Genomic DNA, 27,402 nt, shown 5'->3' on the forward strand with positions numbered 1-27,402 from the left:
TGCTTGTTCTCCACACCCCCTCCCCCTCAACCCCCCACCTTAGCAGCAGGAGGTCCAAACAATACAAACAGCCAGCAAAGTAGATCCCTGGGTAGAGAACATTGAGGGGTTTGGCCGGTTTCCCTTGAAATGATAACGACCCATATTTTGGATTGTGTTCACGCTCCTAAGATGGATGTATAGCCTCAATAAATACCGAGAGACACTTCTTCTCATTTTTACTTTTTAAAAAATATGGTGCTCATTTATGTGTCCGTGTGTGTACCTGCATGAGTTTCTGTGCACCACGTGTGTGCAGGGGCCCTTGCAGGCCACAAGAGGGTGTCAGATCTCCTGGAGCTGGGATTTTAGGCAGTTGTAGGCTGTCAGGTGAGGACTAGGAATCAAGTGTGGATCTTCTGGTGCAGCACCAAGCACACTGAACAGCCAGTTCATCTCCCCAACGCCTCCCTCCCTCCCTCCCTCCCTCCCTCCCTCTCAGGGCATGCTTACTGAGATCACACTGTGTGACTGTGACAAATGTTGACTGTGATTTTCCTCTGCCGGTCAGTGCAGTGTGGTTCCATTCTTCCTCTGAAAATGTAGCCATGCAGTCAATGGTACTCTTGTCATATTACTGAATATTTTAGAAAGTCATAAATATAGTCCAACATAAGAAATCATACGGTGGAAGTGATTTCTCAGTGTTTATGTTAAAATGGTCGGACCTATCTTGCTCTTTTCTTTTAAAAGTCCACGGAATATAGCAGGGATGATTTATTTACTTATCTATTCACTTATGTAAATGCAGGTTGTCAACACTGGGCCAAATACTGAGACCTTGGTTTATTTTAACTGGGTTCTATGGAACTTACTGTATTTAATTATTTATTGTGTTTTGCCTACCAAAATGACTACTGTTTGATTTGGAGTAATTTTAGAGGAAGCCATAGATAAAAAGGTATGAGTATTGGGTTCTAGGATTTCCAAAGTCAGTATTCACAAATGTTGGCTCAAAATGCATTTGCTATCCATTGCAATTAATCCAACTATTAACTTTTAGCATAATCTGTACAAACTTATATATATATATATATATATATATATATATATATACACACACACACACACAACTATATATAGCATATATAGTTACATATATATAGTTTGTATATAGTATATATACTGTGTGTGTATATGTGCACGCACACACGTAAGTAAACAATTAAAGCACTTTACATTACAGTGAAGAGCAGTCTTTCCTCAGACGTCTTCTTTGAAGTAGCCCATCTACAAGCTCCTGACAGCTGACACTGAAGCCTCAAAGCTGGATGCTTATGCTTATTTCCTTGATGTGGATTATGAATTTCTAATGAAATTATGATACCCTCTTCTTTGCAAGTTAACAGGAATGCCGAAAATTTAAAAGTAGTTTCTTCTTGAACATGTACGAGTAACCTCTACATAGCACCTGATTTCTTATAGCTAACCATGTATAAGTCCATGTATCAGAACCCACACAGTAGGGACTGGAGGGATGGCTCAGCAGTTAAGAGCATTCGCTGCTCTTATGGAGGACACGGAGTTCAGTTCTTAGCCCCCAGATGCTGGCGTATAACCATCTGGAACTCCAGTTCTAGGTGATCCAAAGCTCTGTACCTCCAAAGGCACCAAGTATATACATGATGCACATACATGCAGGCAAAATACTTATGTACATGAACTAAAATCGCATTTGGCTGTATGCACTGCTACACACCTCTTTAGGTTCATTCCACTTTAAAATTTTTCCCCAGGTTTATCATTTCAGAAAGTCAGCAGTGGCTTTGTCAAGCTCACCTCTACCTAATCTTCTGCACCTTTCGTGTGAAGCCGAGTTACCTTAGGTGACATTAGCAGGTATTAATATTTTGTAGAGCAAGGTATTGCATAAAGAGAAGCAGCTTGGGTGGCTAAATGTTATTCATGAATTGTGTCATACAAGAAGCTTGAAACGGTTTCATTGAGATGTAGCAACATAGCATACTGCCAGAGCTGTTAGGTAATTTTTACGACAACGGTTTAGGGAACGGTGACCTTTTGGCTCAATTGTTATGTCCCCATCATGGTTTTTTCTTCTGAAAATTAGTAGCTGCATACACACACACACACACACACACACACACACACACACACACACCCCTTTAATAAGAACAGGAGCTGTTCATTAACTGACACGTGGTGACTGACACACTTTTCATTAAGGGATAGCTTGGTTATAGTGGGAATGCTTTTAATTGTAGTGGACATGTAATGGTCTACTTAGAGTGTTTTGTATTTTATTTCACCACATCCCATTTTTGGCTCATTGTAGTTTTACTGCAAATACAGAACATCAGATACAAAGAAGCTTTCTGATTTGCAGTTCTTCTCTTTCTTTTGAGAGAACTATTTGAAAGATGTTAATAGTAACAAGGTGGCCCAAAGCAGCTTATGTGGGAACCAGCAAGTTCAAAGCACCATTCTGATAGTCTCCCCAAACGTTAAACTATGCACGATAGCAAGCTTTTCACACTGTGGGCTTTATACAATTTATTATAGATTAAAATTGGTTACAGTGTTTTGTATAGGCTGTTAAAATTTGGTGTAGAGTTAGAAAGACTTACTGTGTTTGAAGGCCATGTGCCTCAGGAATAAAGTAGCATGGCCCTGTAAACCACCCGGGTCTTGAAAGTTTGACAGAGGTAGCGTACGGATTGAGCCACAGCAGTGAATCCAGGCTTTACGCACAATTTTTTGGAAGAGGTTTTTAATTCTTAAATGAAAACATAATACAAATAGCATTTTATACATTTCCTTTTATTATCTATATCACATTCATCTCAAAGAAGTTTCTTTATGACTTATATATGGACGATTTGTTTAATTTTTCAGACAGTCTGGTCAAACAACCATGCTTGTGACAGAGGGCTAAACTAAAATACTTTTTGTCGCTGGGTGGTGGTGGCGCACACCTTTAATCCCAGCACTTGGGAAGCAGAGACAGGCGGATTTCTGAGTTCGAGGCCAGCCTGGTCTACACAGTGAGTTCCAGGACAGCCAGGGCTACACAGAGAAACCCTGTCTCAAAAAAAAAAAACCCAAAAAACAAAAAAATACTTTTTGTCCTTAGGTTTGAAGATTCTCTGGTTACCAAAAGGCTCGTTCTGTGATACTTGTTTTTATTAGTGAATTTCCTTCAAATTTCAGTGTTTGAATGATAATCACGTTCTTTAGCAGACGCTTGTCTTCATATTCTTATTTCTGTAAGCATTTGAAAGCCATGCTTGGAGCAGTTTTGGAGTATATCTAGTGCATCGTTTGTTACAGTCACTCAGTCTTTTATGCAATACTTTCCCAATATTTCAAAACTCTGCATGATATCCCTTAAATTCATGGAGTTATTTTCTGTTTATTAAAACTTTAAGAAGACTTGGAATGTGTTTTTACAGGGGTGATTCTACGTGAGATTTTGAATGTTAAAACTAAGAACATATGCCATTGCTAGGGCAATACGTTGGCTAATAGGATGAGAAGTCTGTCTCCGTGTTTCTGCATGGTCTGTCATAGTGGCTTCCATAGCCATGGTCTTTCTAGGAAACTATTTTGCAGAGTCTGCTATCTCCAAAGACTGCTCAACTGGCCTCTAAACCCTCAGTCTGTAAGCTAAGAATTGTTAGAATTGTTTTGCCTGGATTGCAGTTTTTTAAAGCTATATTCACCAATAAATTCTGTGTAAAGAATTAATTAATTAGGCTGGGTGTGGTGGCGCACGCCTTTAATCCCAGCATTTGGGAGGCAAAGGCAGGTGGATTTCTGAGTTCAAGGCCAGCCTGGTCTACAGAGCGAGTTCCAGGACAGCCAGGGCTATAGAGAGAAGAGAAGAGAAGAGAAGAGAAGAGAAGAGAAGAGAAGAAAAGAAAGAAAAGAAAAGAAAAAAATAATTAATTAATTAAGACACTCTGGGCAGAAATTTTTGATCTTCAGTCATGTTGCTTGGGGACTGCTCCTTGAATGGTCTGGCTTACACTGCTCCTTTGGAGGACTTTGATACTGATATGGAAATAGCAGATCGCATGGACATGATCACGAGGTGTGCCACCAGCTAGGGAGTGGAATGGAAGGGTACAGGGAAGATGCATGTGTTACTACTTGACTTATTTCCACCTACTCATTCTGTTTTTGTTTTTGTTTTTGTTTGTTTTCCTTTCTAGGTTGTTTGATGTGTGCACCGTGTCACGGACCGACAGAGAAACCAAGCTTACACTGGTGTTTGAGCATGTTGATCAAGACTTGACCACTTACTTGGATAAAGTTCCGGAGCCTGGCGTACCCACAGAAACCATAAAGGTACCAAGAATCATCTAGAATGCCTGGTCAGACTTGCTATGGTTACAGCCTATTGAACACTAGCATTATTTCATGGTGAAATTACCAGAGTTGATCTTTTTGAAACTTAAAATATAGTTCAGAATGTGATCTTTTTGAAACTTAAAATATAGTAAGATGTTCGAAAGATGGGAAATAATCTAGTCCCGTGCTAAGTGGGATCTTCAAAAAGCGGGGCTGTAGTCCAGTTTAATTTTAGGGTCAATTAAAAATGCACATTAAAATTCTTTAATACTCCTTATTTCTATATTATCTGGCCCTAATCTTATAAAGTATAATACAATATATATAGTTCAGTCTATCCTGATGGTTCTTTGTCTTTTAAAGATATAATTTTCATTGTCACTCAAACACACATAGGTTATAATTATACGCTGATTCTGAGGTAGATACATATATTACACAGACATGCACGATCATCTGGCCCTTTCTGTTTGGGTGTCTGCTTTAGTCTAAATGGCAGGTTGTACTGCTGGGATTCAAAGATGACTAGGGCACGCCTTCTGCCCTTCATGGCCAGCAAGCTGGGAAGTATACTGACTACAAACAAAATTCTTTTTTCCTTTAAATCTAATGGGAAAGCGCCACAAACTATTTTCGTGGCCTTGCCTATTATACTGCTTCCCTTCATTTTCCAGTTCACCCGTTAAGTCCACACATCTTCACAGAGTAATAAATGTCTTCTTGCGTGATGGCCAGGTGGTGTCCCCAGATATTGATACATTTAGATTGCAACGTAATAAATGATTATCCATTCAGGTTTAGGCTACTAAGAATTACTAATTTCTCCCATCTTGCTCTCATTAAAGAATATGATATATACCGGCGGTTTGAAATGTGCACATTTCTTTGTGTGCAGTGACATGAAAACCCTCTAAGTGTAGCCTTCTGCTCATCTGGTCTTGGTCCTCCCTCCATGAACTCTCTTTCTCCGGCATCATCTTCCATTCCCGAACTCTATTTTTTTTTCCCTTTTGTACTTAATCCCAAAACTCCACCTTGTGCCAACAGAGCAGGGTTCACCCTTTTCACTCACCCTGTTTTCTGAGCACAATGATCATGGACACTATTTGTTCAGTGTTTACTGTATTTAGGACGTTTCCATGGTGAACACTTTGCAAACACAAAATGAGCCTACTCTCAGTGACTTCTGTGAAATGAGAGATGAGATGCACCGAGAGAGGGAGACAGGGAGGGAGACAGACACAGAGGGAGCACACAGGCACCCGGCATGGTCACGCACACTTTTATTCCCAGCACTGGGAAGCTGAGGCAGGTGGACCTCTGAGTTCAAACCACCCTGCTCTACAGAGCTAGTTCCAGGATAGCTAGGGCTATAGGGCCGCACAGAGAAACCCTGTCTTGAAAAACAAAACAAAGTGGGGGTGGGAGAGATCTCACAAAAGCATATGGCAAGGCAATCATTCTCAGTGATTATAATAGTTTGGGGATATTTTCAAGTGCCAACAACTAAGCTTAACTTAGGTCTTAGTCTTTTTCTATGTGGTACCAAAGTATTCTCTAAAGCAGTCACAGCATCTAGAATGTTAACAGGTAATGTATTGACATTATCTTACATGCATTGAAACATGCTATGCTAATAATAATAATAATCTGGACGATATTTTAACATGAAATAGATAACAAAATAGCAGCAGCAACAACAAAATCGAGAGTACAGCCATGTGAGATGGCATAGGCCCAGGACTTTGCCACCTTCCTGCTTTGCTCTCACGGCATTATTTACCTGTTAGCTTGCCACCTATAGGAAGGCAGGGCTTAGATAAAACTAGAATGTTCCATAGTGTCTAGAAGGAGATAAAAATCTTTTTTTGTTAAGAATTATCATTTAATTGGCATGTTTGTTAGAAAACAGCCCATGGAGAACTTGTAAATACCTCTCACAAAACAGTTTTTCAGATATCTGAATAACATTTGTTTTGAGAAAATTAAAAATCGTGAAGGTTTATGTGGTTGCACAGGTTGGTATTTAGGTCGGTTTGTAGAAGAGGGAATCCTGTCATTACTGTGGGATCCTCTTGTTAGGCCTTGATAAAATAAGTCACAGGCTGTGCCTGAACATCATCTCTAAAAAGCTGTAGAAAAGATAAAGTTAATAAATAACAACAACAGCAACAGCAACAACAACAACAATAACAATAACAATAATAATAATAATAATAATAATAATAATAATAATAATAATAAAAAAACAGTAAGATGCTGTTTTTTCCAGCAGTTTTAAGTAAAAATTTCTAGGTCAAATTGACGGTTTGCTGCGATGTTCTGTAGGTCCATCTATCCCTGTCTCATGATGACATATGCATAGAGGAGCCTTTGGACCGCTCTTCCGTGAAACCAGCAAACAGGCGGGTGTGGGCTTGTGGACGTGGCTGGCTTGTCTCTCTAGCTCAGACTGTTATCCTGGAACCTGTTTTGCTGTGGAGTTCAGTTCTGCCTTTACTTTCCATCTTCATGTGCCCATCTGCCACTAGATGACACGGGGTCACGGGGAGTGCCCAAAAGCTTGTTAACCATATTCCTTAGTCATTGCAGTAAAAGAAGCCATATGGCAGACTGCTGAGGATGGACAGACTCCTGTGTGAGACATTCAAGATGCCTGACTTCTTGCACTATCCACTGCTAGGGCACTTGCCTGCACATCGGCTTTCTTAGGAGCTGGCCAGCATCTCAGCTGACTTATAAACTCTTTGAAAGCATACCTGATGTTATTCTTTGGTTATTGTGCCCTTGCAGCCTATTTAATGAAATGGGCAGTATTGTCCCATGAGAATAAAGAGCAGAAGAAGCACAGATGAGTAGCCTTTCTTCAGCAGGACAGGGTTCCTTGAGCTCAAAACCATGTTGGTTCACGAAGTCCTGGAATAAAAATTATGTCTATGTATCCCTGTAATAAATGAGTTCTATGGAGCTGGAAGAGCCCAAAACAAAGCTCGGGGTTTATGTCTGTGGGGGTAATTTTTCTCACTGGATTAGATTTCTTTTTATCTTCAGTCAAATGTTTCTTGGAGACTATGTTAGTTTGACTACTTTCAGTAAGAGATAAAATGTACTATTAGGTTTATTTTACAAAACCCAGACTTCAGAGACCAGCACACACTCTTGATAGCACCTGTTTTCTGCCTCTGGGAAATCTCTGTTTTCGTGACTAATATCTGCTTGCTGTAAACATGGCTCTGATGTCAGGATGGAATGCCCGGGGCTGATTCATCCCTCTCTGTTTGACATAATGCAAAGTGACTGGTCCCCTGTGCTGCAAAGAGTCTCTCCCAGATCTTCCCCTTCTGCTCTTAAAGGAGCCAAACCCAGGCCCCTTGCAGCGCCTGGTGGCCTCCGCTTTGCCCGAATTACAGCAGGTGATTTGTCCTATCTTTGCAGGACACAGAACAAATTAACATGAAAATATCGCTCCTCAGAAAACAGGGCAGGCTTGAAAGCCCTGTCACTGCTGGTCATTAGCCATCTGCCACCAACACTCACACTCTGTTTATCACATTTGAAATTCAGAGCAGATGTTGCATAATAAGGTGATCCCAGAGACAAGGCAAGAAATTCAGAGTACAAGGACTGAGATAATGTTAAAGATTTGGACCAAAAAAAATTTTTTTTCCTATTTGATATCATCATTAGATTAATTGCCTAGACTATGTTTTTTTTTCACAGAGTGTCTGTACAGTGCTGTCCCCCCACCATTTATGCAAATTATTTTTATAGTTAAAAGTTTTAAGTTTTACTTAACTATGTATGTGAAAGATGCCTTACAGGATGGTGCAGTAAATGGCCTTTGATGAGCAAAATCACATTTTATTAATATTCATTCTGGTGTAAGGGATGTCATAGGCCAGTCTTGCCTCTGACACTTTAAGGCAGTCTCTGACTCACAATAACTTCTCTAAGAATAAATCAGTCATTACAGCAGTAATTAAGGCTGAACATCCCAAGCCACAGTAGCTTTCCGGTTTATGGTTTTTGGTTGATGCTCAATACTCTATGGACCCTGCATCCTCCTCCCTTCCTTGGCGTGCAGCTTTAGCCTTTCTCCTTGTGTGACTCTTTGCCCCAGTGCCACTGCTAACCTGTGTTCTCTTTTAGCATCTGCTGGCTCTGGCTCTGCAGAGCCCTGCCCAGCTTCCTCAGAGGTGCCAGTCTTAGGCTTTCTTCCAGCCTTGAGTTCCAAGGAGCTCACTTTAATTTTACTGTCCTTCTGTATACACCAAAGTGGCATTTGGTGGAATTAGCTACCATTGTACTGTATCTAATTTATTGATGCACACTCAACCCTTATTATGCCTTATGAAAAAGTATATGAATCCTAGTGTATTTATTAGCTGTTGTGTTTCACAAGCATTCTGTAGTTTTTAGAACAGGGATCGTGGGATGGGAAGGGGCCTGAGTGGTCAAGAGCTTGCCTAGCACCGCAGGAGAGATGCCCTGACTTTGGTCAGGACAGTGACCTCTGTTAAGAAAGAATGGTTTTGAGTATCGCACTGCTGGCCCTGTGCCATTGACTAGGTCAGGAGTGATAACTTGCGTTTGTAGTGAATCTGTACTAAGTGATCTCTGAGATCAGGAAGAAAACAGGGTGCGTGAGCTTTAACAGCCACAGTCACTTATCCCCCCAAACCCGTAAGCACATGTCAGGTACGTAGAGAAGTGAGTCCGTTAGTATGTCTTTCATCCTCCTACTAGGAAGTTCCCTTTGCTGCTCCTTCCATCAGAAATATCCGTAGCGTATTTTGTCTTTAACCCCAAGTGAAAATGCATAGGAAACTTTTTCAAGGTGAGCATTGTTTTAGGTAATCTAGATTTTGAGGATCCTCACAGGAACAAATGTTCATGCAAATTTTCACATCTTTGTAGTAGCTAAAAATACGTGGTTGGAAAGATGATAGAATTATTCAAATGCGTAGTACTCTGATTAGAAACTATAACAAAGCTATTTGGTGGCTTAATTCCCCCTACAAGCAGGAAGTACAAATTTCATTTTTAAAAAAATATCTATATATAGTCCCGTTCTAAAGGTATAATAAGACTCATTGAAATAAAGGCTGACTCATTAGACAAATGACACTTAGATTAAACAAACAGCAGGTAAGTTGGACTCTCTCTGAGAGAATGCTTCCTCCTGGCAAGCAACAAGTCTGTTGATAGAGCCCACTAAAAACTTATAGGCAGTATGTACCCGCTGCATTGTCACCATGGTGACCGCAAAATCTGCACAGAGGGGAGGTATTCCTGTCTACATTTGCTTGTTCTGAAGTGCCTGTTATCTCCTTTAAATGTGGGGACATGCTAGGCTTCCTGATAGCCTCGGCTCTTTTCTTCTGTAGCCACACGTTCCTGCATTTCCAGTGATGTCGTGGAGTGGGGAATGTTCAGGTACTTATTCTCTAGCCTGACCTCTCCCACCAGCTCTGGACATACAGAACTGACACTGGCAGAACGGGCAGAACCCTAGCCAGAGGACCGGAGGGCAGATGGATTAGTCTGCAAAGTGATTGCTGCACCAACATGAGGTGTCATCCTCCCTACCCCACTTCGGGTGTGTCCACCCAAAAAAAAAAAAAAAAACAGGTGTGGTGGCAAACACTTAATATCCCAGTGCCGCGGGGGCAAGGATTCCTGGGGGTCTTGTTTGTAGGACAGCCTACAACAATTGGTAAACAGGTTCTGATGAGAGAGCCTATCTCAAAATGGAAAAAGTGAATGGTTCTTCAAGAGTGACACTCATGTGCGTGTGTGCGCATGCGCGCGTGTACACACACACACACACACACACACACACACACACACCTGCACCACCACCAGCAGCCTGCCTTGTACACGCAAGATGACCAGGAGTCCTCTCCTCAAGCTAAGCCTTTCTTGAACCCGAGCATCAGTGATTGCTTTCCTTCACAGTCTTCACTCCGTCCATCGAACAAAATGGCTGGTTCAGCATCCCACTTCTGCCGCTTCACAGAAGTCACAGACATCGACTTTAAAGCACACATAAAGCTCTGTGACTCTACTACTGAAACCTTGTCCCCAAGTGACTTCCCGTGATCTACAGAGTAACGTCAAAAGCCCTGTTTGATCTGGGGCCTCGTTTAACTCCTCTCTTGCTCTTGTTCATTGTCTTTCTGTCACATTAGATGTGTCTGTCACAAGACCCAGCTGAGAATGGGAAGCGTCTCCATTTTGTTCTCAGACCACTCTAACCCATGTACTGTGTGCTTGGCCTGGATGCAGGAGCTCCCGGTAGACTGCGAAGCGCTTCTGGTTGCATGGTGGCTTATCTTTGTGATTCTAAAGCTCTGGGGTTGGAGGCAGGAATGTGAATTCAAGACCAGCAGAGGCTGCTTCGTAAGGCCTGATCACAAAAAACAAACAAACAAACAAAAAAACAGTAAAATGGAAGGATTTAAGGTGACCGTCTGCATGGCTTCTAACTGAAGTTGCCCGTGCACTAGAACCTGGTTTAGAAGCCCTAGTTGTTCTGTTAGAAAGCAATTAACCCCTTAGTAGGAGATCTGAATCAAACAATGCTTAGAAGTATGAACTTCCAAACAAAAAGATTCTTTTCTTTCTCTATATTTTATTTTATTTATTTTTGAGACAGGGTCTCTGCATAGCCCAGGCTGTCCTGGTACTCACTGTGTAGACCAGGCTAGACTTGAACTCCCAGAGAATTCAACTTCTGTCTCTCAAGTGCTGGAAGTAAAGGTGTGTGCTGCCATTCCCAGCCCCTAACTAAAGATTCTTAACCAACTAAGGAGCCTACCCTTTCAAAATGGGCATTCGTGATAGATACATCATGACTTGACCTTTGAAAAATACTTTGTCTCATGCATACTAATGTGTTCACGGTTCCGTGGTCTTGAATTAGGAAACCATTACCAGACTTACAGGTGTAACTGGTCAGAATTTTTCATCTCCCCCATCCCCACCTCCTTTAGTAAGGAACCAAACCCATGTGAAATGTTAAGTGAGCCCTTGTCACAGTTTTAATGATGCCATCAGTATGAGCCACTACAGTGAGTGTGTTTGAACCTGGTGTCCAAGAAACCATGAGTGTCCAGGCTCAGGTTGGCTCTGTTTTGATTCAAGGCTTCTAACAAATGTGACCTGGTATCCTTAACTGATTTTATATTGACCGTTGTTCACATCTGTCCCTGCTGATATTAAGTTTTTTCCCTCTTTGGACAAAAAGAGAGGTGTTTTTGTTTTGCTTTTCTTTTTGTTTTCAAACATTCTCCTAAAGTGTAGTCGTAATGATTTCAGATCAGAAAGTTCAAATAGAACATAGCAGGTATGGGGAACTGATTGCACGCCTGGAGGGGTTTTGCTGTGAATTACGTTTGGGAATGTCAACTTGAAAGTTCAAGTCTGTGCCTCGGGCAGTGTAGATTGCTCGGGGAAACAGTTTCCCTCAGTGTAAAGCACTCTGCGTATGGTTAGTGTGAAATGAGCACTCTGAACACTTCTTGCTGATTTTCCCATTGCACTAATAGATCACACATCAGTATTAAAGCCTAGAACTGGAAAATTCCCTGTCACTGAATGTTGGCAGAATGAAAGCCATGGAAGCTGTAGACTCGGGCCTTGTTTTCTTTTTGCCCTTAACGTTTACCAAAACCATCTTCCTGGTCAGGAAGGTAAAGAGCAAAAAAGGCAAGAGATATTTTGGTGACGCAGAAGGAAATGAGTTGATTGGCTCCCATTAAAAAAAGGAGATAGATTTGAAGACTAGCAGTAGCCCTTCTCTCAAAGGTGCTTCGTAAAAAGTATTTCATTATGTGGGGTCTTAAATGCAGGAAGCATTGTTATCAGTAACTCTTACTCTCCCCATTAAAATTATTACATGGATCACAGCAGATAGCTTCTAAATCCCCAGCCTCTTCATATGTATTTCAGTCAGACACTACAGGCAAGCTGGGTTATGTGTGCACCGCAAAGCTATATGAATCCAAGTAAATAACACGCAAGGACATGAGTAGCGGTTTTGTCTTTGATTGTATCTGTTGTGAATGTTGCCACTGTACTAACAATCTACGATAGGCACCGTTCATCCATGCTGTGAGATCTTAATTAAAACCCTTAGGAACGTGAAGGGAAGTAAGTACGAATTACATCAGCATGAATTAAGACATGGTTACATTCTGGTGTCCTCCTGGGGGGTGGGGGTCACACCCGAAGAGAAGTGCTTCGTCCATAGCTTTCGACACGAGGGTTTCACAGAACTTCATGTGTAATTTATCGCCGTGTCCGGTAATTAACATATGGTTTGTGTTATTGATTTCTCGGGTTTCAAAGTGAAATAAATTGAGCTTTCTTCCACATTTAGGATATACAGGTTTTTGTGTTTTTTTTTTTTTTTTTTAAAGGAACTCTTAAACAAAGACACACATTATTTGTAAGTTAGGGAACAGCTGCCAGAAAACAGAAAATTGGGAGTGAGTGCTGGGTGGAATAATGGAGACACTGTTCAGAGGTAGCCTTGTAAAGCAGGAAGGACTCCTTAGAAAACAGACAGCTGAGTTTGCTTGTAAATTTTGCTAGAAACAGGCCTCCTTTTCCAGCATCTAATACTGCTCAGGGGGCTGAAGGCTACACTTTCAGCTTTGTATTTGAAGCAAGGACCTTCGCTGATGATTTGTAGAAATCCACTTATTTCTAGTTTGGACAGATGAGTGAAAACTGTTGGATCACAGTTCATTTTTTTAATGTATAGAACATTTTTAGCAAATGTCATATTTTGGTATGGGGGTTGCTGAGAGTAAAGCATATATCACAAAAGCCAGGTACAGGGACTCACACCTTTAGTCCCAGCACTTGGGAGGCAGAGACAGGTGGATCTTTGTAAATTCAAGACCAACCTGATCTATAGAGTGGGTTCTAGGACAGCCAGAGTTACATAGTGAGAAAAACAAAACATCGTGTGTGTGTGTGTGTGTGTGTGTGTGTGTGTGTGTGTGTGTGTGATTCAGAGATTCAAAAAATATTACATTTATAGTATACATGTAAACTTAAAGGACAAACAATTATTTACTCAAAGTGTAGTAAAAGTTTAATATCCTTAATGTTTAAAAGGCTTTTACAAAATAATTGAAAAAAAAACTAATCAATTTAGATATGAACAAGGATCATAAATATTCATCAAGACCCATGTGTTGACAGAATAGCAGCAAGGTTTGGGGTTGCATGGTGAAAGCCAGAATGTGCTATTAAGGATGCTTATGTAAATTACAACACTTCTAACAGCGGACATATCACCACAGAAGGATTTCTCCCAGAACCCCACTTTTGAAGAATAATCATCTAAAGAAAGAACAAGATATAAGGTTGTGTAGGTTCTCAATTTGAGAACACATTGCTGATGCTTATGATTTAAAAACCAAAAAGAAGTATATCAAAATGCTAATAATATGTATCTCTGTTGATATAGGCTATGCTGTTTATATTTGTGGTCTCCTGCCGTATTAGACTGGATGAAATTCCTAGTAACAGCCCATTTTTATCATCCAACCAAATGATCGTTTAATGCATATTTAGCAGTGGTGTTTTTTGTTACAGAGTAGATGTTCTCACATGCCGGTCTTGTTTTGTTGTTGTTGTTTGTTTTTGTTTTTGTTTTTGTACCTAGTAACACCCTGTCACTTCCTCTTTTAGGCAGCACATGAGGACAAGCCTTATAAAACAAGGACACTGTGCACATTAGAGTATTGGGTGCCTAGGTGTGGATAGCAGAATTGAAAACCTCAGTGGTACTAACCCTTCCAACAAGACCTACGTGTATGGTTATCTTCTTTAATCGTCATTGTACTGCACATTAGGAAAATTGGTCTGTAGGGAGAATTTTACTGAATTGTAATTGGAAGCAGTCACTAGGCATTAGTAAACGTAAATGCATGCCTGCCTACAGAATAAAGTCATAAGCTTACTTTTTATTCCAGTTTAGGCTCGTGTATAGTTTCTTCAGTGATCTCGGTCTTTACTTGAAGTCAGCTTCAAGTTCTGTTAGCATGAGCTCTTAGTGATTATATTACATATTCGAGCGAAGGCTTTTTAAAAAGAGGTATTTGTAATTCTGCACCTGCTTAAAACTATTCAGTGCTGCCCCCCTTCAGAGTACACCCAGACAGTGACATATCTGTTACAGTGCCATCATGTCCACCATGTAACCAAAAGCAGCCTACTCTAATTCTCAGTTACAGGTAAAGTCATGCCAGGGACATAAGTTTGCATTATTTTTAAAGTGTTGGGGGGTGGATGGGTGTTGGTTTTGAAGGAAGAGTTTTATTTGAAAGTCTATTGTCATTTCTTCTTATCGTTTCTTGAACTGAGAACTTCTGGGCATGTGTTTAGAAAATTGCCACTACCCAGCACAGTTATCACAAACCAAGTGTGCATAACCTTTGAGCTCCTCAACCGTGAAGGTGGTGTGCTTCGGATCACTTGATTATCTGCTGTGGGAAGACCCATTCCTCAGGCAGAAATCAGTGAGCATCCTTCCCTTCATCAGTTCCCAGCTTCCGGGAACTGGCGAGGCTGTTGCCAGGGGAAATGGACTTGTTGCCTTTGTTTGATTTGCCCTGGGAAGGTCTTGACAAAGATCTCTCTATTCTTGTTCTGTTGAGGTCTGATGAAGCGCTAAGTGAAACTGCCAAGTCTGAAAAGGTACGATGTCCAGCGGCTCACGAGTCACCTTTACAAATGACGTTCATGGCTCCCTATCACACAAGTTGTACTTTTGAGTAATCACCTTGTCTTTGACAAGCCATGGGACTTCTTGATTACTGCAGTGTGGTGTTGAGCTGAGAGAAAGCTATTTTATATTAAGTAGACAGATCCTATTTTGTTGACAAGCAATGACATTGCTGAAAAGTGTCTGAAATTCCACATACAGAATTATTTTACCACTACTGGCATTTTTAAATTAGATGCTTCTACTTTGGAAGAGTTTAGATAGTCAGGAACATAAATTGCAGGTAAACTCATAAATGCGAGTTATATTTTTACTAGAGAGACACAGCTCTGGGAACATCAATTCGGGGAGGCCTTCATTGGGCCACACGGCAGAATCTGATCCTTCTCGTAGTTCCAGGGAACTGACCTCTGGAAGTGTGGCCCTCATGCTCACCTGCCCTCACAGTGGGCCTTGTAGCAACTGGAACAAATTTCAGAGCCACTTCGGAGACTGTAGGCGTATGGCACTGCAAGTCAGGACACGCTCAGGACACTACTTGCACTTTGTGTCTTTATGAAAGGTTACAAAGTGGATTCGGAGATGCGCACACTCAGATCATGGACTTGTGACTGAAGTGGATGGATGGATGGATGGATGGATGGATGGATGGATGGATGGATGGTTATGACATGAGGGAATGACTGAAGATGAATGGGTTTTCTGTTATTTTCATGTTTCCATATTGTTGTTGAGCAAAAACTCTGGGCATGATTTGGGTTGGATTGTTTGGATTTTCATGAAAGCGTTACTTTGTTATGGGAAAGCAGGAAGTCCTTAAAGACTATATTGACAGTGAACATTTTAAAAGGCTCCACTTGCATTATTTAGTGCATTTTAGAAATGTGTTTGTTTAAGAGATTAACGATTCCATTTCCAAGATTTCTCCCTATGCAGGGTTTTTTTTCCTCCCTCCAACCCTTTGCCTCCGTTGTGAGTTATGAATGTTTTAAGTTTTCCTAAACACAGTTCATATCTTACAAGTTCATATCTTCCATAACAGCCCTCCACTGCAGTTATTCCTGGTGCCTATATCCAGCAGACTCCATTCTGCCACACACAACCTCCCCCCCAACCCCCACTCCCACCCTCACCCCTACCCCCACCCGGGTCTTGTGCATCTTGCCTGGGTGACTTGGAGAACATTGTTTCCCTTTGTTGGTAGAAAGATGACTACCTGTCCCTGAAACGAACTCTTTGTGGCCTAAGAATGACCACCCCAAAGGCCATCATTCAAACACCGGCTTGGAGAACTCACCTCAGACCTGGAGCACATCTTTCTCCCAAGAGGCCCCTGACAACTCTAGCTTGCTCCATGCTCTGGCTCCTCCTCCCTCCAGACGCCTTCAGCCCTCGCACAGGGCACGCACACATACACCTGCCCATTGGGAGATTCCAGGTCTCTGTGGGTTCTCCCATATGCTCCATAACACATCCTTGTCAACTTTTACACTTCAAAACCTTGAACAGGAGAAAAAGTGACTTAAACACATTACTTTGGAGCACCGAAATTCCCCATCAAGTCATGCTGAGTCACTTTTAGAGTGCCTTTAGAGTTGCCGAAATGTGGTAGAGAGGTCCTGCCAGGGTGATTTCCCCCTCCCTCCCCCCCCCCCAATTAGGCTTTCCCATCTTTTCCTTCTTGGGCTTCACTTGTAGGTTGCACTCAGACTCATAACTAGGTAACTTTCCTGCCTAGTGCCTTCTTCCCCCCCCCCCCCCCCGTAAACACACTATATAACCCAGGCTGGCTTAGGAAGCTGACGTGCCCATTAGGCTGATTTGGAACCCACAGAGATTTCCCCCCTGCCTCTGCCACCTCGATGCTTAGACTAAAGGTGTGGGCCACCAAAACTGGTTTTTATGCCAACTTTTTTTTTTTTTTAATGTGCATTTATATAGTCCTGTGTGCTCAGATCAGCCAGACTAAATCCATAGCAGAGCCAGTGTTGTAAGTGATGACAAGCCAAGGTTCATTCTTGATCATGTGAAGAGGGGAAAGTCCGTCTTGCCAAAGCTGAGGCATATTCCCCAACCCTGCAAACTCTGTGGCAGGCGGTTAATGAGCTTGAACTGAGGGTTCTTTTGTGTGTACGTGCCTGCGTGTGCACTTGTTCATGGGAGAAAGAGTGAAAGGAATATCCATGCATAGAATTCTCAACCAGCACAGTGGTTGTTAGCTGGAGGCAAGAGCTATGGCAGCTCCCAAGCCCTTCTGGAAGCAGCCCACCAACGAGAGGCCTCCTTGGAGACTAGTCTCACGTAGCCCCATCTTGCCGGAGTGACGGAGTGACGCTCCCTCCCAACTTACACCTCAACAGTCCTTATGTGAGATGTGCTTAGTGCAATTGAATTGGAAATTGGAGCCCTGCGATGTACCACTCAGGAAAATAAATGGTCATATTAACTCCTAGCAAATGCCACCTCTTTGGTTTGAATTGGTTCAGAAAGCATTTTCTTCCTGGTTTGTACGCACCACATTGTTCGGGCTCTTCTCATCACTGACCAGCTGGCTTGTCGGTGAATAGAGCCGTGGGCCCTTCGCCATGTTTCATGTGAGGTCTTGGCTGGGTGGCAAATAGGCAGCCTGTAGCCAGTGTCAGCAATTCAGGAGGAATTGGCACAGCAGTGTCCCCATTAATTTCTGTTTGTCACATGCTGTCATGCAAGTTACACCAGAGAGGAAATGACCGTTAAAAAAAAAAAAAAAAAAAAAAAAGGTACCCTTGTGGCACTGGGTCCCCTCCAGACGTCCCCGAGGTTAAACAAGTGGATACAATTAGTTCTACACAGACAGCTGCAGGGAAGGGAAAGCCTAGACCAGGTCCCACAGCAATGTGTCTGTCCTGTTAGCGTGGAGTGTCAGCTGTCAACATCTGCCATATTTTAACCCTTCAAAGGAACCAGTAAATTAAGGGGAGCTATTATCCCACGCTCTGTTGATCATTATCGATCATAATGCCTTAGAAAATTACCACAGAGCTGCCCACTCAGCGGCAGGTTTTGTCTTTAGGGGGTGGTTTTTATGTTATTGCTGGGAGCTAAGAAAAGCGATGGGGCATGGGGTGAGGGAAACGGGCTCTTTAATCGTTGGTAATTTACTGCCACATGGAAAGGGTACTCAACAGTAAGCTCTTCTGCAGTTCAAGCTGGCGTTGTTACAACTGGTGGTAGCTTCCATTTCCACAGAGATCTGTCCTGCTGACTGTCAGTCCGTCTTCACCAGGACCTGAGGTGGCTCTTACAAAAGCACAGAGAGAGCTGTGTGGAATAAGAACCAGGTTCTGAAGAGAAAAATCCATTGACGATGAGAGACGAAACCCATTATAGGATCAGTAGCTTCCAGAAACTGTTACTGTGTTTTCTAAAGATTGAGGTGACTAAGCTTCTGTGACCTGGATGAGCCCTGTCCAACCTCTCTGTAAGCATCTAACTGTGCTGGGAGCGGGTCAGTCTGAGGAAGTCTTGATTCCTGGCACAGAGGGACACAGAGTGAGATGTGTGTTAAACTGTTGAGAGGAACTCATTAGCTCTAACCACTAACACTTTCAGAGGAGAAGGGTTTCTTGCCGTATTTTAACTCCGTGAGGACATGGCTTTGTAGTTGTGAATTTAGAACTTCAGAAAAGATAGCATTTGCGTGGAAACATGCAGATGGGAGAGATTCTTTTAAAAAGGAAAAGAAAAGAAAATCACTAAGATGTTTATTTGAATGTTTGCCTTACAAGGTGAAGCACTGGAGAAGGTAATCATACTTGAATTTCATTGGATTTTTAATATTTATTACAGGTGACTTGACACCATTTAAAATAATTTTAAGGGGCCAGCAAAATGGCTAAATGTGGGTTAAAGCACTTGCCGAGCAAGCCAACGGCCTGATCAAAACTACTATTTAAAAATGAACAACAACAAAAACAGATTCCTAATCTCAGCACTCCAACCCCAAGATGGAATTGGGGGTGTTAGGTGAGGACAAGAGAATTTCCCTGGAAGGCTGGCCCACCTGGGATGTACAAGTCAGCAGAAGCCAGATGCCCTGTTTCCACAAATTGAAGGGACAAAATGGATTCCCTAAAGCTGTTTCCTGACCTCCACACGCACCTCCATGACATGCATGCACAGCATAGGCACGTGCACACACGCTGGAAACAGTTCCCTTCGACTCTATATAAAAGAACTGCTATGATCACCAACCAATGAGAGAGCTTGGGGTGCTCTCAGAGATGAGTGTCAAGGCTGGTCTCATCCTGTGACCTCATCTAGTCCGAGACTCTCACAGGCTGGAAAGCAGTAACCAGACAGGTAAGGAACGCAAGGCCCTATGTGCATCTCCACAGCTGAGTCTGTATAGCCCAGGGATGGCCAATCCAAGCAACCACAGACTGACAGCAGGATCTAAGGAGGACCCCCCCAGACCTGGAGACATGCAGCCTTCCTCAGTCAGTCAGCAGCGGCTTCTCCTGTGGTATCAGGATGTGCGTTTACAGTAGCGGTTCTACTTGCCTCTGTGGAATAAGAGTCACTAGTTTCAGAGACTGATTGTTCTGTCCAATTTTAATCTAATAACACATAATTTTGACATTAAATATTGGGCTTAATGTTAACGTCAGGGTATGAATTTGGAGAACCTTGGTGTGTATTTAAAATCGTTTAAACATTAGACCACAAAGAAAAATCATTAAGTGTATGTATATGTGAGCCCACATCGATATATGCTCCGTCTCTAACTAAGGGGTCTCCTTGTCCTGTAGATGGATAGACTATATGCAGTTTTTTTCTATTACTCATGTTGTTAAGCTCTGATTTTAGGAGGATAAGCAGTAATTGGCTCTGAAGTCTCCGAGCTTACTGTATTAAAGCCTGCCGTTTAATATAGTAATAAAAAAAAAAGTCACAACCCGATTTTCAGAAGTGAATTCATACACCATCAAATGGATTCTTATTTTAGTTAAATATGAAAACAGACGGAAAATAAATTTGTAATACTTTCTTGCTGTGTAAATAGGGTGGTTTTCACTGAATTCTTGCTTAGGCCTGATGTTAAGATCTGTCCAAAACAGTCTAGCTGTAGAGGAAGCCATTACCAGCAGGCTGTGGACTGTAGAGGAACCGGATGTTTGGAAAGGGCCACAGGAGAGGCGATCCTCACTGAGGAGCAAAGATGAGCCAATTAGACTAAGCACCCTGGTGTGGACTTCATGGAAGGCCCCCCAAATCATTACTAACAACTGTGGCATTCAGAATAATAACATCAATCACAGTGAGCTGCTCTGGTCATTCCTCTGTCCATATGCAACTCCATAAAGATTCTCCTGGTTTGGGCATTAATTAATAGTGACTGCGTTTCACAGAATGTCTGATTTCATTGAAAACACTTGTGTTCAAACATGTCCGCTCAGGACTCCCTCCTAGCGTTCATTACGTTGATAATTGCCGAGTTCTCGTGGGAAACGGTGGTTTCTCGTTTTAAGTCCCGAAGTTTCGACGGGATTTGATGTAGGGTTTCATTTCGCTTCAAGTTCTAATGACTCACTGCAGTCTTGCCCCCAGAACTTACCCTCTGTTTACCCTCAGAGCATGCTCTCGTGTAGACACAAGCCTCGGGAATCAATAAGCATGACTGTATTTATGAACAGCGGAATGCTTCAGCCTCTCTCTTGTCGCTGGGAGACATTGTCTTGTCTGCAAGGTTGAAGTAAAATGAATGTTTCCTGTACACTTGTATCTGGACTTGTCTTTTTAAGTTCTGAGGGAATCTTCTCACTCTTGCAGGCTCAGATATTCTTCTGCAGTTGGGGTGTGATGCAGTGTGACTTGACAGGTGGAGGCATCTCATAGTAATCACTAATCTAATGACTTGTCCAAGTTCCCACAAGTTAAGAGCCAGGAGGTAAACTTTCCTCTTGCCCAATCTATTAGGCTGTTTTCATCTCAGCCCCTATAGTAGAATTAAATATAATTTATATTTTTGTCAATGTGCTTTAATGAGTAAGCCCCATTTACATAAATGCTGTAGCATTTCCATAGCCTCTGGGCCATTAGAGTAATTTTATTTTTATTATTGTAATTATTATGTTTCTAAGTGAGAAATGAAATGAAGAGAGAGACGCAGTAAATTTTATTGTTGTTAATGCCTGTGTATCGGTGACAGGATTCTGCAACAAAGGCTGTTCCTTAGCTGTTGGCTGGGTATTTCTGTATACATTCTCTTTTCTTACTATCTCTGAAGTTCCATCTAGAGTTAGGGCAAACATTTTCTTACTTCTGTAGATCTGTGTAACAACTGCTTAGGAATAACACCCAGCGCTTTATTTGATTTTTTTTTTTTTTAAATGGCTTCTGCATCCCCTTTTCTCTTCTCTGAGAGGGTGGCGTCTCCCTGGGTGTCCCCCTACCCTGGTCCTTCAAGTCTCTGCCAGATTAGTGCCTCCTCTCCCACTGAGGCCAGACAAGGCAGCCCTGTTGGGGAATGAGTTCCACAGTCAGGCTACAACTTTAGGGAGAGCCTCCACTCCAGTTCTTGGGGAGCCCACATGGGGACTGAGCTGCACATCTGCTATGCATGTGCCAGGGGGTGCCTTGTTCCAGCCTGTGTGTGTTCTTTGGTGGCTCAGTCTCTGAGAGCTCCAAGAGGTTCAGGCTGGTTGACTCTGTTGGTCCTTCTGTGGGTTCCCATCCCCCTCCGGACCTTCAATCCTTCCCCTGGCTCTTACGTTGAGAGTCACCAACTCCAGTGTTTGGCTGTCACACACACGGTTTTCAAATATTCTTTCTTTTTTTAATGTAAGTACACTGTAGCTGTCTTCAGACACTCCAGAAGAGGGTGTCAGATCTCATTGTGGATGGTTGTGAGCCACCATGTGGTTGCTGGGATCTGAACTCAGGACCTTTGGAAGAGCAGTTGGTGCTCTTAAACACTGAGCCATCTCTCCACCTCCCCACCCCCCATTTTTAAAACAAAAGCAAGTTCCCCTTGTGTAGCCCAGGTCAGCTCCAAGCTCAGGGCCCCTACCTCTGCCTTCCAAGCTCCAAAGAGCCGAGCTGCCAGGTCTGTTGTACCAGGCCTGGTTCCTTGCTCCTAAGAGAGAGTCTGTATGCAGCTGTCCTCCTTTACCATCTCAGCAATTCCCTGAACACAGCACAGTCCCAGCTCAAGCTGGAAAAGTTGTCAAGGCTCATCTGTTGAGACCCAAAAGGTAGAAAGCCAAACAAAACTGAAGCAGTCATTGTCAACCTCCTCTGGAAGCCGTTTTCTAAGGCTTGAAAGCACAAGTCAGTGAAATTATAAAGTGTCCATACCGGTGTACAACTTGGGAGTTGAACTCAGGACCTCTGGAAGAGCAGCCAGTACTCTTAACCGCTGAGCCATCTCTCCAGCCCCTGGAGCGTCATGCTTAACATTGTGTTCTGTTCTACGAGAGCCTTGTTCTCCGTGTTGAACTCTTTGCCTTCCTTCTCATACTGGACTTATCAACATGTGTAGCCCATATAATTATTTCCCTGGCATTTTCCTGCCAATCATTTGTGCATTCAGGTAAAGATATATCTGAAATCAGAATGCAGTTTTTATTGAACCCCACAAACATTTGCTAAACATTTTCCTCATGTGACACACCATTCAAGCATGGCACTAGAGAGGATTGAAGTCCTCCGTCTTCTCATACAAGTCACAGAACCAAGTCTAGAAAACTTCAGCAAGAAAAGCTACTCATTTAAAACAGAAAAGATGCCACAGCAAGTGTGGCAAAGAAGTAGACATTCCTTGTGAAACACATGACAATCACAAAGGGGCCGAAAGGACCCAAGTGCAGGTGGCCCCATGGCAGTGAGAATCTCACTTGCAAACCCCGCAGAATTTCAGGGTTAGCTTTGGACACTGGCTTTTATTTTACTTTCTCCATTGATCTTTAGTTACAGAATGACCTTACAATTTTTCTCTCAGGAGACCTGAATTCCATAGGTCCTGGAGAGGAATGGCCGGTGGGGTTGTCATACTTACACGATAGCCCTCAGTAGGTTTTCAGGAAGCAACTTGTCAACCAGATTGTGGTAAACCATAGTATCGTTGGATACTCCCATAATCCAAAGACCCAGAAGGCAAAGCCTGAGTATTTCATTTATCTATTTGGTGTGGTGAAAGCCCCTGGCAACATGACACCTGGGTACTCGCCTGAGCAAGTCGCTTAAGCTCCCTGAGCTTCAGTTTCTTTATCAGGAGAGCAGCTACAAAGGTGTGCAAGTCAGAGGCACTGTTTTGTGCGTAGTCCACTGCCCTAGTGACAGAAGACAACTTATACTTGTAGTTACTCCCAGTGTCTCAGATGCGAAGGCCTTGAGAGTCCCAGTGCTGCCCCAGCCATTGCTCTCATTTTGCAAATAGGCCTTTATGGCTCGCCAACATGGCTTCATCTGTTTGGTGTCCATAAAACCTGTTTTCCTCCTGGCCTGCCTCTCTGTTCTATTACTTTTCTTGCTGATAATGTATGAGTTGTCTAAGTTGCTATTAAAAGTCTTCAGACTCTCTGAAAGGTCAATCCTATAAAATTTTATTATAAAGTGTCTAAATATAGAACACACAATATGCCATCGTAAGTTAAGGGAGTTCATGTTAAGAATTTTCCATTGCACACTGGAACACTTCAAGAGTAGAAGCCTCGGGAATGACCCAGTCTACTTAACATCTGGGCACTTTCCCTTTAATTTTACTCATTGTATTTTCTAGGTGGCACCAGACCAAATTGAAATGCTACTTTTAAAGTACTCTAAAAGTTGATGTTTTTAAAAATGCAGCAGCTTTTATTAACATGTTTTAAATGGAACCACGTAAAGTCTGTTCTAGATTTACACCTAGTTTGCTCTGTAAGCCCTTCTGCAGAAGTTGGTACTGCCTATGCCGGACCATGAGCTTATGCTGCGAAGTCAGCCCACCTTATATGGAGATAGTATGAAATTGAGAGGGAGAAAATAGAGCACACACAGAGAGTGGTGGGTACCACATGAGCCCCACCACAGACACCGCGTGACGCTGTCAATGACAAGTACAGCAGGGACAGCAGACGGGGGAACAGCACCAACTCTGGGAAGGAAGCGGCAGGGTTGAAGGACTTTGAAGATAGTAAACTGAGACATGAGTGGCATATGTCAGTTCAGGCTAGGACTTAGAAGCCATGGTCAGGTTTTGCTTGTTTCCTCTCGGGAAGATGCCACAAGCCTGGGCACATCTAGAGAGATGAAGAAGATGTGTGATTGTGGAGGTGCTGAGAGGTGACTGGCAGGCACTAGAGCTGTCAGAGTGGAACTGTAAGCCGATTAGTCAGGTAGCAATGACTAATCGCTCACTTAAGACGTACAATCGATTTGCTGGAGAAACTAGTCCATTTGATTGGGAATGGGAGAAGGGGGGTTGGTATGAATGTGTCTTTGTTGAACAGTGGGGAAATGAAAATTATAAAGAAGGAGTTGATGGGACCTGGTTGGTTATTCTTTGTCTGGAGGCAAGGCAAATGGAGATAATTAGAGATAAGAATTGCTTGTTTAAGAAAGAGAGTGGTGATTTGGTCTTGTGGAATTAAGCCTAAAATGGAAAATTATGTATGAGGGTACTTTCTGGCTTAGCTCTGAGAACCTTTTGAGGAATTGGACTCTAGGAAAGAACCCACATCCTGGAAAAGGGAAATGTTATGTTTTTATAGAATAGGCCATGGATAGATCTATAAAATGCAGTCTAGTAAAGTTGGTCTTGGTTATAAAGAGGTCATAACTATGGAAGAATAATAAATTGGGCTGGGGGAGGTCGTACAGCTCAGTAGCAGAACACCCGCTTTCTCCTAAGAGACCCTGGTTCAATCCCCAGTATTACATAACACAAACAAAGCCATATGAATGCATACACAACAATTCCCAAACTCACTACCATCAAAGAAATGAAAAGAAAGTCTGTAATGCAATATCTCCCATCAAACTGCCCCCCCCCCAAAAGAGGGTTCAAAAATGGGAGGAAGGATCGTATGAACCAGAGGAGTCGAGGACACCATGAGGTCACGACCCACACCATCCACTAAATGGGGTTCATAAGGACTCACAGAGATTGAAGCAACAAACACAGACCACATATGAGTCTGAGCTAGGTCCTCTGCATGTACCTTATGGTTGTGTATGTTGTTGTTTTTGTGGGACTCCTAACAGTGGGAGTAGGCAGGGGTGCCTCTGACTCTTTTGCTGGCTCTTGGGACCCTCTTCTTCCTACTAGGTCACCTCATCCACCCTGATACCAGGGTTTGTGCCTAGGCTTATTGTAACCTGTTGTGCCATTTTCATTGATATCCCTGGGAGGCCTGCTCTTTTCTGAAGAGAAATGTAGGAGGAATAGATCTTGGGAAGAAGGGAGGTGGGGGGGGCTGGGATGAAAGGGAGAGGGGAAACTGCGGTGGGCATGTAATATACGAGAGAATTTTTGTAAAAGGGAAAGAAAAGAGGGTCTATGGTACCAACAGATCAGCAGTTCAAAATGTAAAGTGCCTGTGTGTGAGTGCTTGTGTTTAGAGAGATAGAAACGCTACATTCCTCTCAAATACAGCATAAAAGCACAAAACAAAGACAAGCTATCGTCAAGTGTAAACTATTGAAGAAATGCCATTGAGGGTTTTTGCAAACCCGGTCGGTACCTGAGACGACCCCAAACCGTGAACTGAAAATCTTGTCTGCTTTTGAAAGGCCTGCGACGCCAAACGGTTAAGAAGCTTCAGGAAAGACTGTGCATGCAGGACCCAGCAGCCCGGACTGCAGAAGTTGTCAGTGGAAGAGGAAACCGCTTTTGCTTGCTTCAGCTCGGCCGCCCGGGTTATTCATTTGTTTGCGAGTGGTTTGTGTGTGCCTGCCTGCGTGCGCGTGCGCGTGCGTGCGTGTCTAGTATTGGGGATGTGTGCCTGTCAGCTTTTATGCATTTTACTCTCCGCAAACAGAAGTTCAAAGTTGCTGTGAAATGGTACTGTTGATTTGGCTTTCATTTTGAAATATTCTAAACAGTTAAGTTAAGAAAGTTTAGGGACAGTGGAGCCACGTGCCTTCAATCTCAGCATGCAGGAGGCAGCGGTAGTTCCCGCCTGGTCTACACAGAGAGTTCCAGGGTGGCCAGGTCCACACAGAGAAACCATGACTTGAAGAAACAAGGAAGGGAAGGGAAGGGAGAAAGAAAGGAGAAAGTTTAGGAGGCTGGAAAGATGGCTCAGTGGATCAGAGCTCTTCCTCATGCAAAGGACGATGCTCTAGCACCCACATCACAGCTCACGAGCTCCATTCTAGACCATCCACCCCTTTCTCCTGGCCTCCGCAGGCAAAAGGTGTGCTTGTGGTACATGTGTATACTTGCAAACAAACCCTGAAATCCATAAAACAACGCTTTGTTTAAAAAAAAGAAAAGAAAAAGATTCGAGAAAACAACCAGACACATTTTTTAATATTGTTGATGCCAGGCATGGTGACACAAACCAGTGATCCTAACACATGGAAGGCAGAGACAGGAGTTGAAAGGGTGTTCTACGAGACACTCCTTTAAATAAAATAAACCAATAACTTAAATAAACCAAATGGATTGCTTTTGTCCTTCAGAATCGTCTCTGCCTTTAACACTGTATGTGGAAACCCAGTAGACTCACACAACCTTACTGTGTGGCCGCTCACCTTTTTCTTCAGTAAACTAAAATTAAGATGTTGATGCGTCACAGTAAGGCTTTCTCTTTTCGCTCTTTAATTTACATGCCACAGTTACCCATCGTTCTACGGGTCCCTCTTATATTTCAAGGACACCGTGTTTCCAGTGTTGTGAGAAATACCTGGGAGATTGAAGTGCAAGTAGAACAGAGAGAGCTTGATGTTCCGGTCCAACATCTGTTGACTGTCGCTGGGGCATGCAAGGAGACAGCAGAGCGTGGCGGCGCTAGCTGTCTCCATCTGGTAACGTACAAGAAAGAGTGGAAGAGAGGTGCTGGAGAGATGGCTCCATGGTTGAGAGCACACCCTGCTCTAGCAGAGGACTGGTTCGTTTCCCAGTACTCACGTGGTAGTTCACAGCCATCTATCAATCACATCAGTTTCTGGCGATCCAATGCCCCGGTCTGCCTCCTTGGACTCTCTGCGTGCACACTGTGCACAGAACCTCACACAGGCATACATATGTAAATCAAAATGAGTAAATCTTAAAGGAGAAGGAGAACAGGGTATCTCACACGCATTTTGAGAGCATGCCCCAGGGACCTAAACCTTCACACCTC

At 42.8% G+C, this 27,402-nt stretch overlaps 1 protein-coding gene across 2 annotated transcripts in view; it reads left to right on the forward strand.

Annotated features, from left to right (window-relative positions):
• The window catches only part of Cdk6 (cyclin dependent kinase 6), a 178,791-nt gene that overhangs the window by 48,834 nt on the left and 102,555 nt on the right, over nucleotides 1-27,402 (forward strand). For both annotated transcript variants that reach the window (XM_029535610.1, XM_021190849.2), the window contains exon 3: nucleotides 4,212-4,347. In XM_029535610.1, the coding sequence (XP_029391470.1) occupies nucleotides 4,212-4,347 (136 nt within the window). The remainder of the gene's footprint in view (nucleotides 1-4,211; nucleotides 4,348-27,402) is intronic.

Source organism: Mus pahari, chromosome 2 (genome assembly GCF_900095145.1).
Source record: "Mus pahari chromosome 2, PAHARI_EIJ_v1.1, whole genome shotgun sequence".
Lineage (NCBI taxonomy): Eukaryota > Metazoa > Chordata > Mammalia > Rodentia > Muridae > Mus > Mus pahari.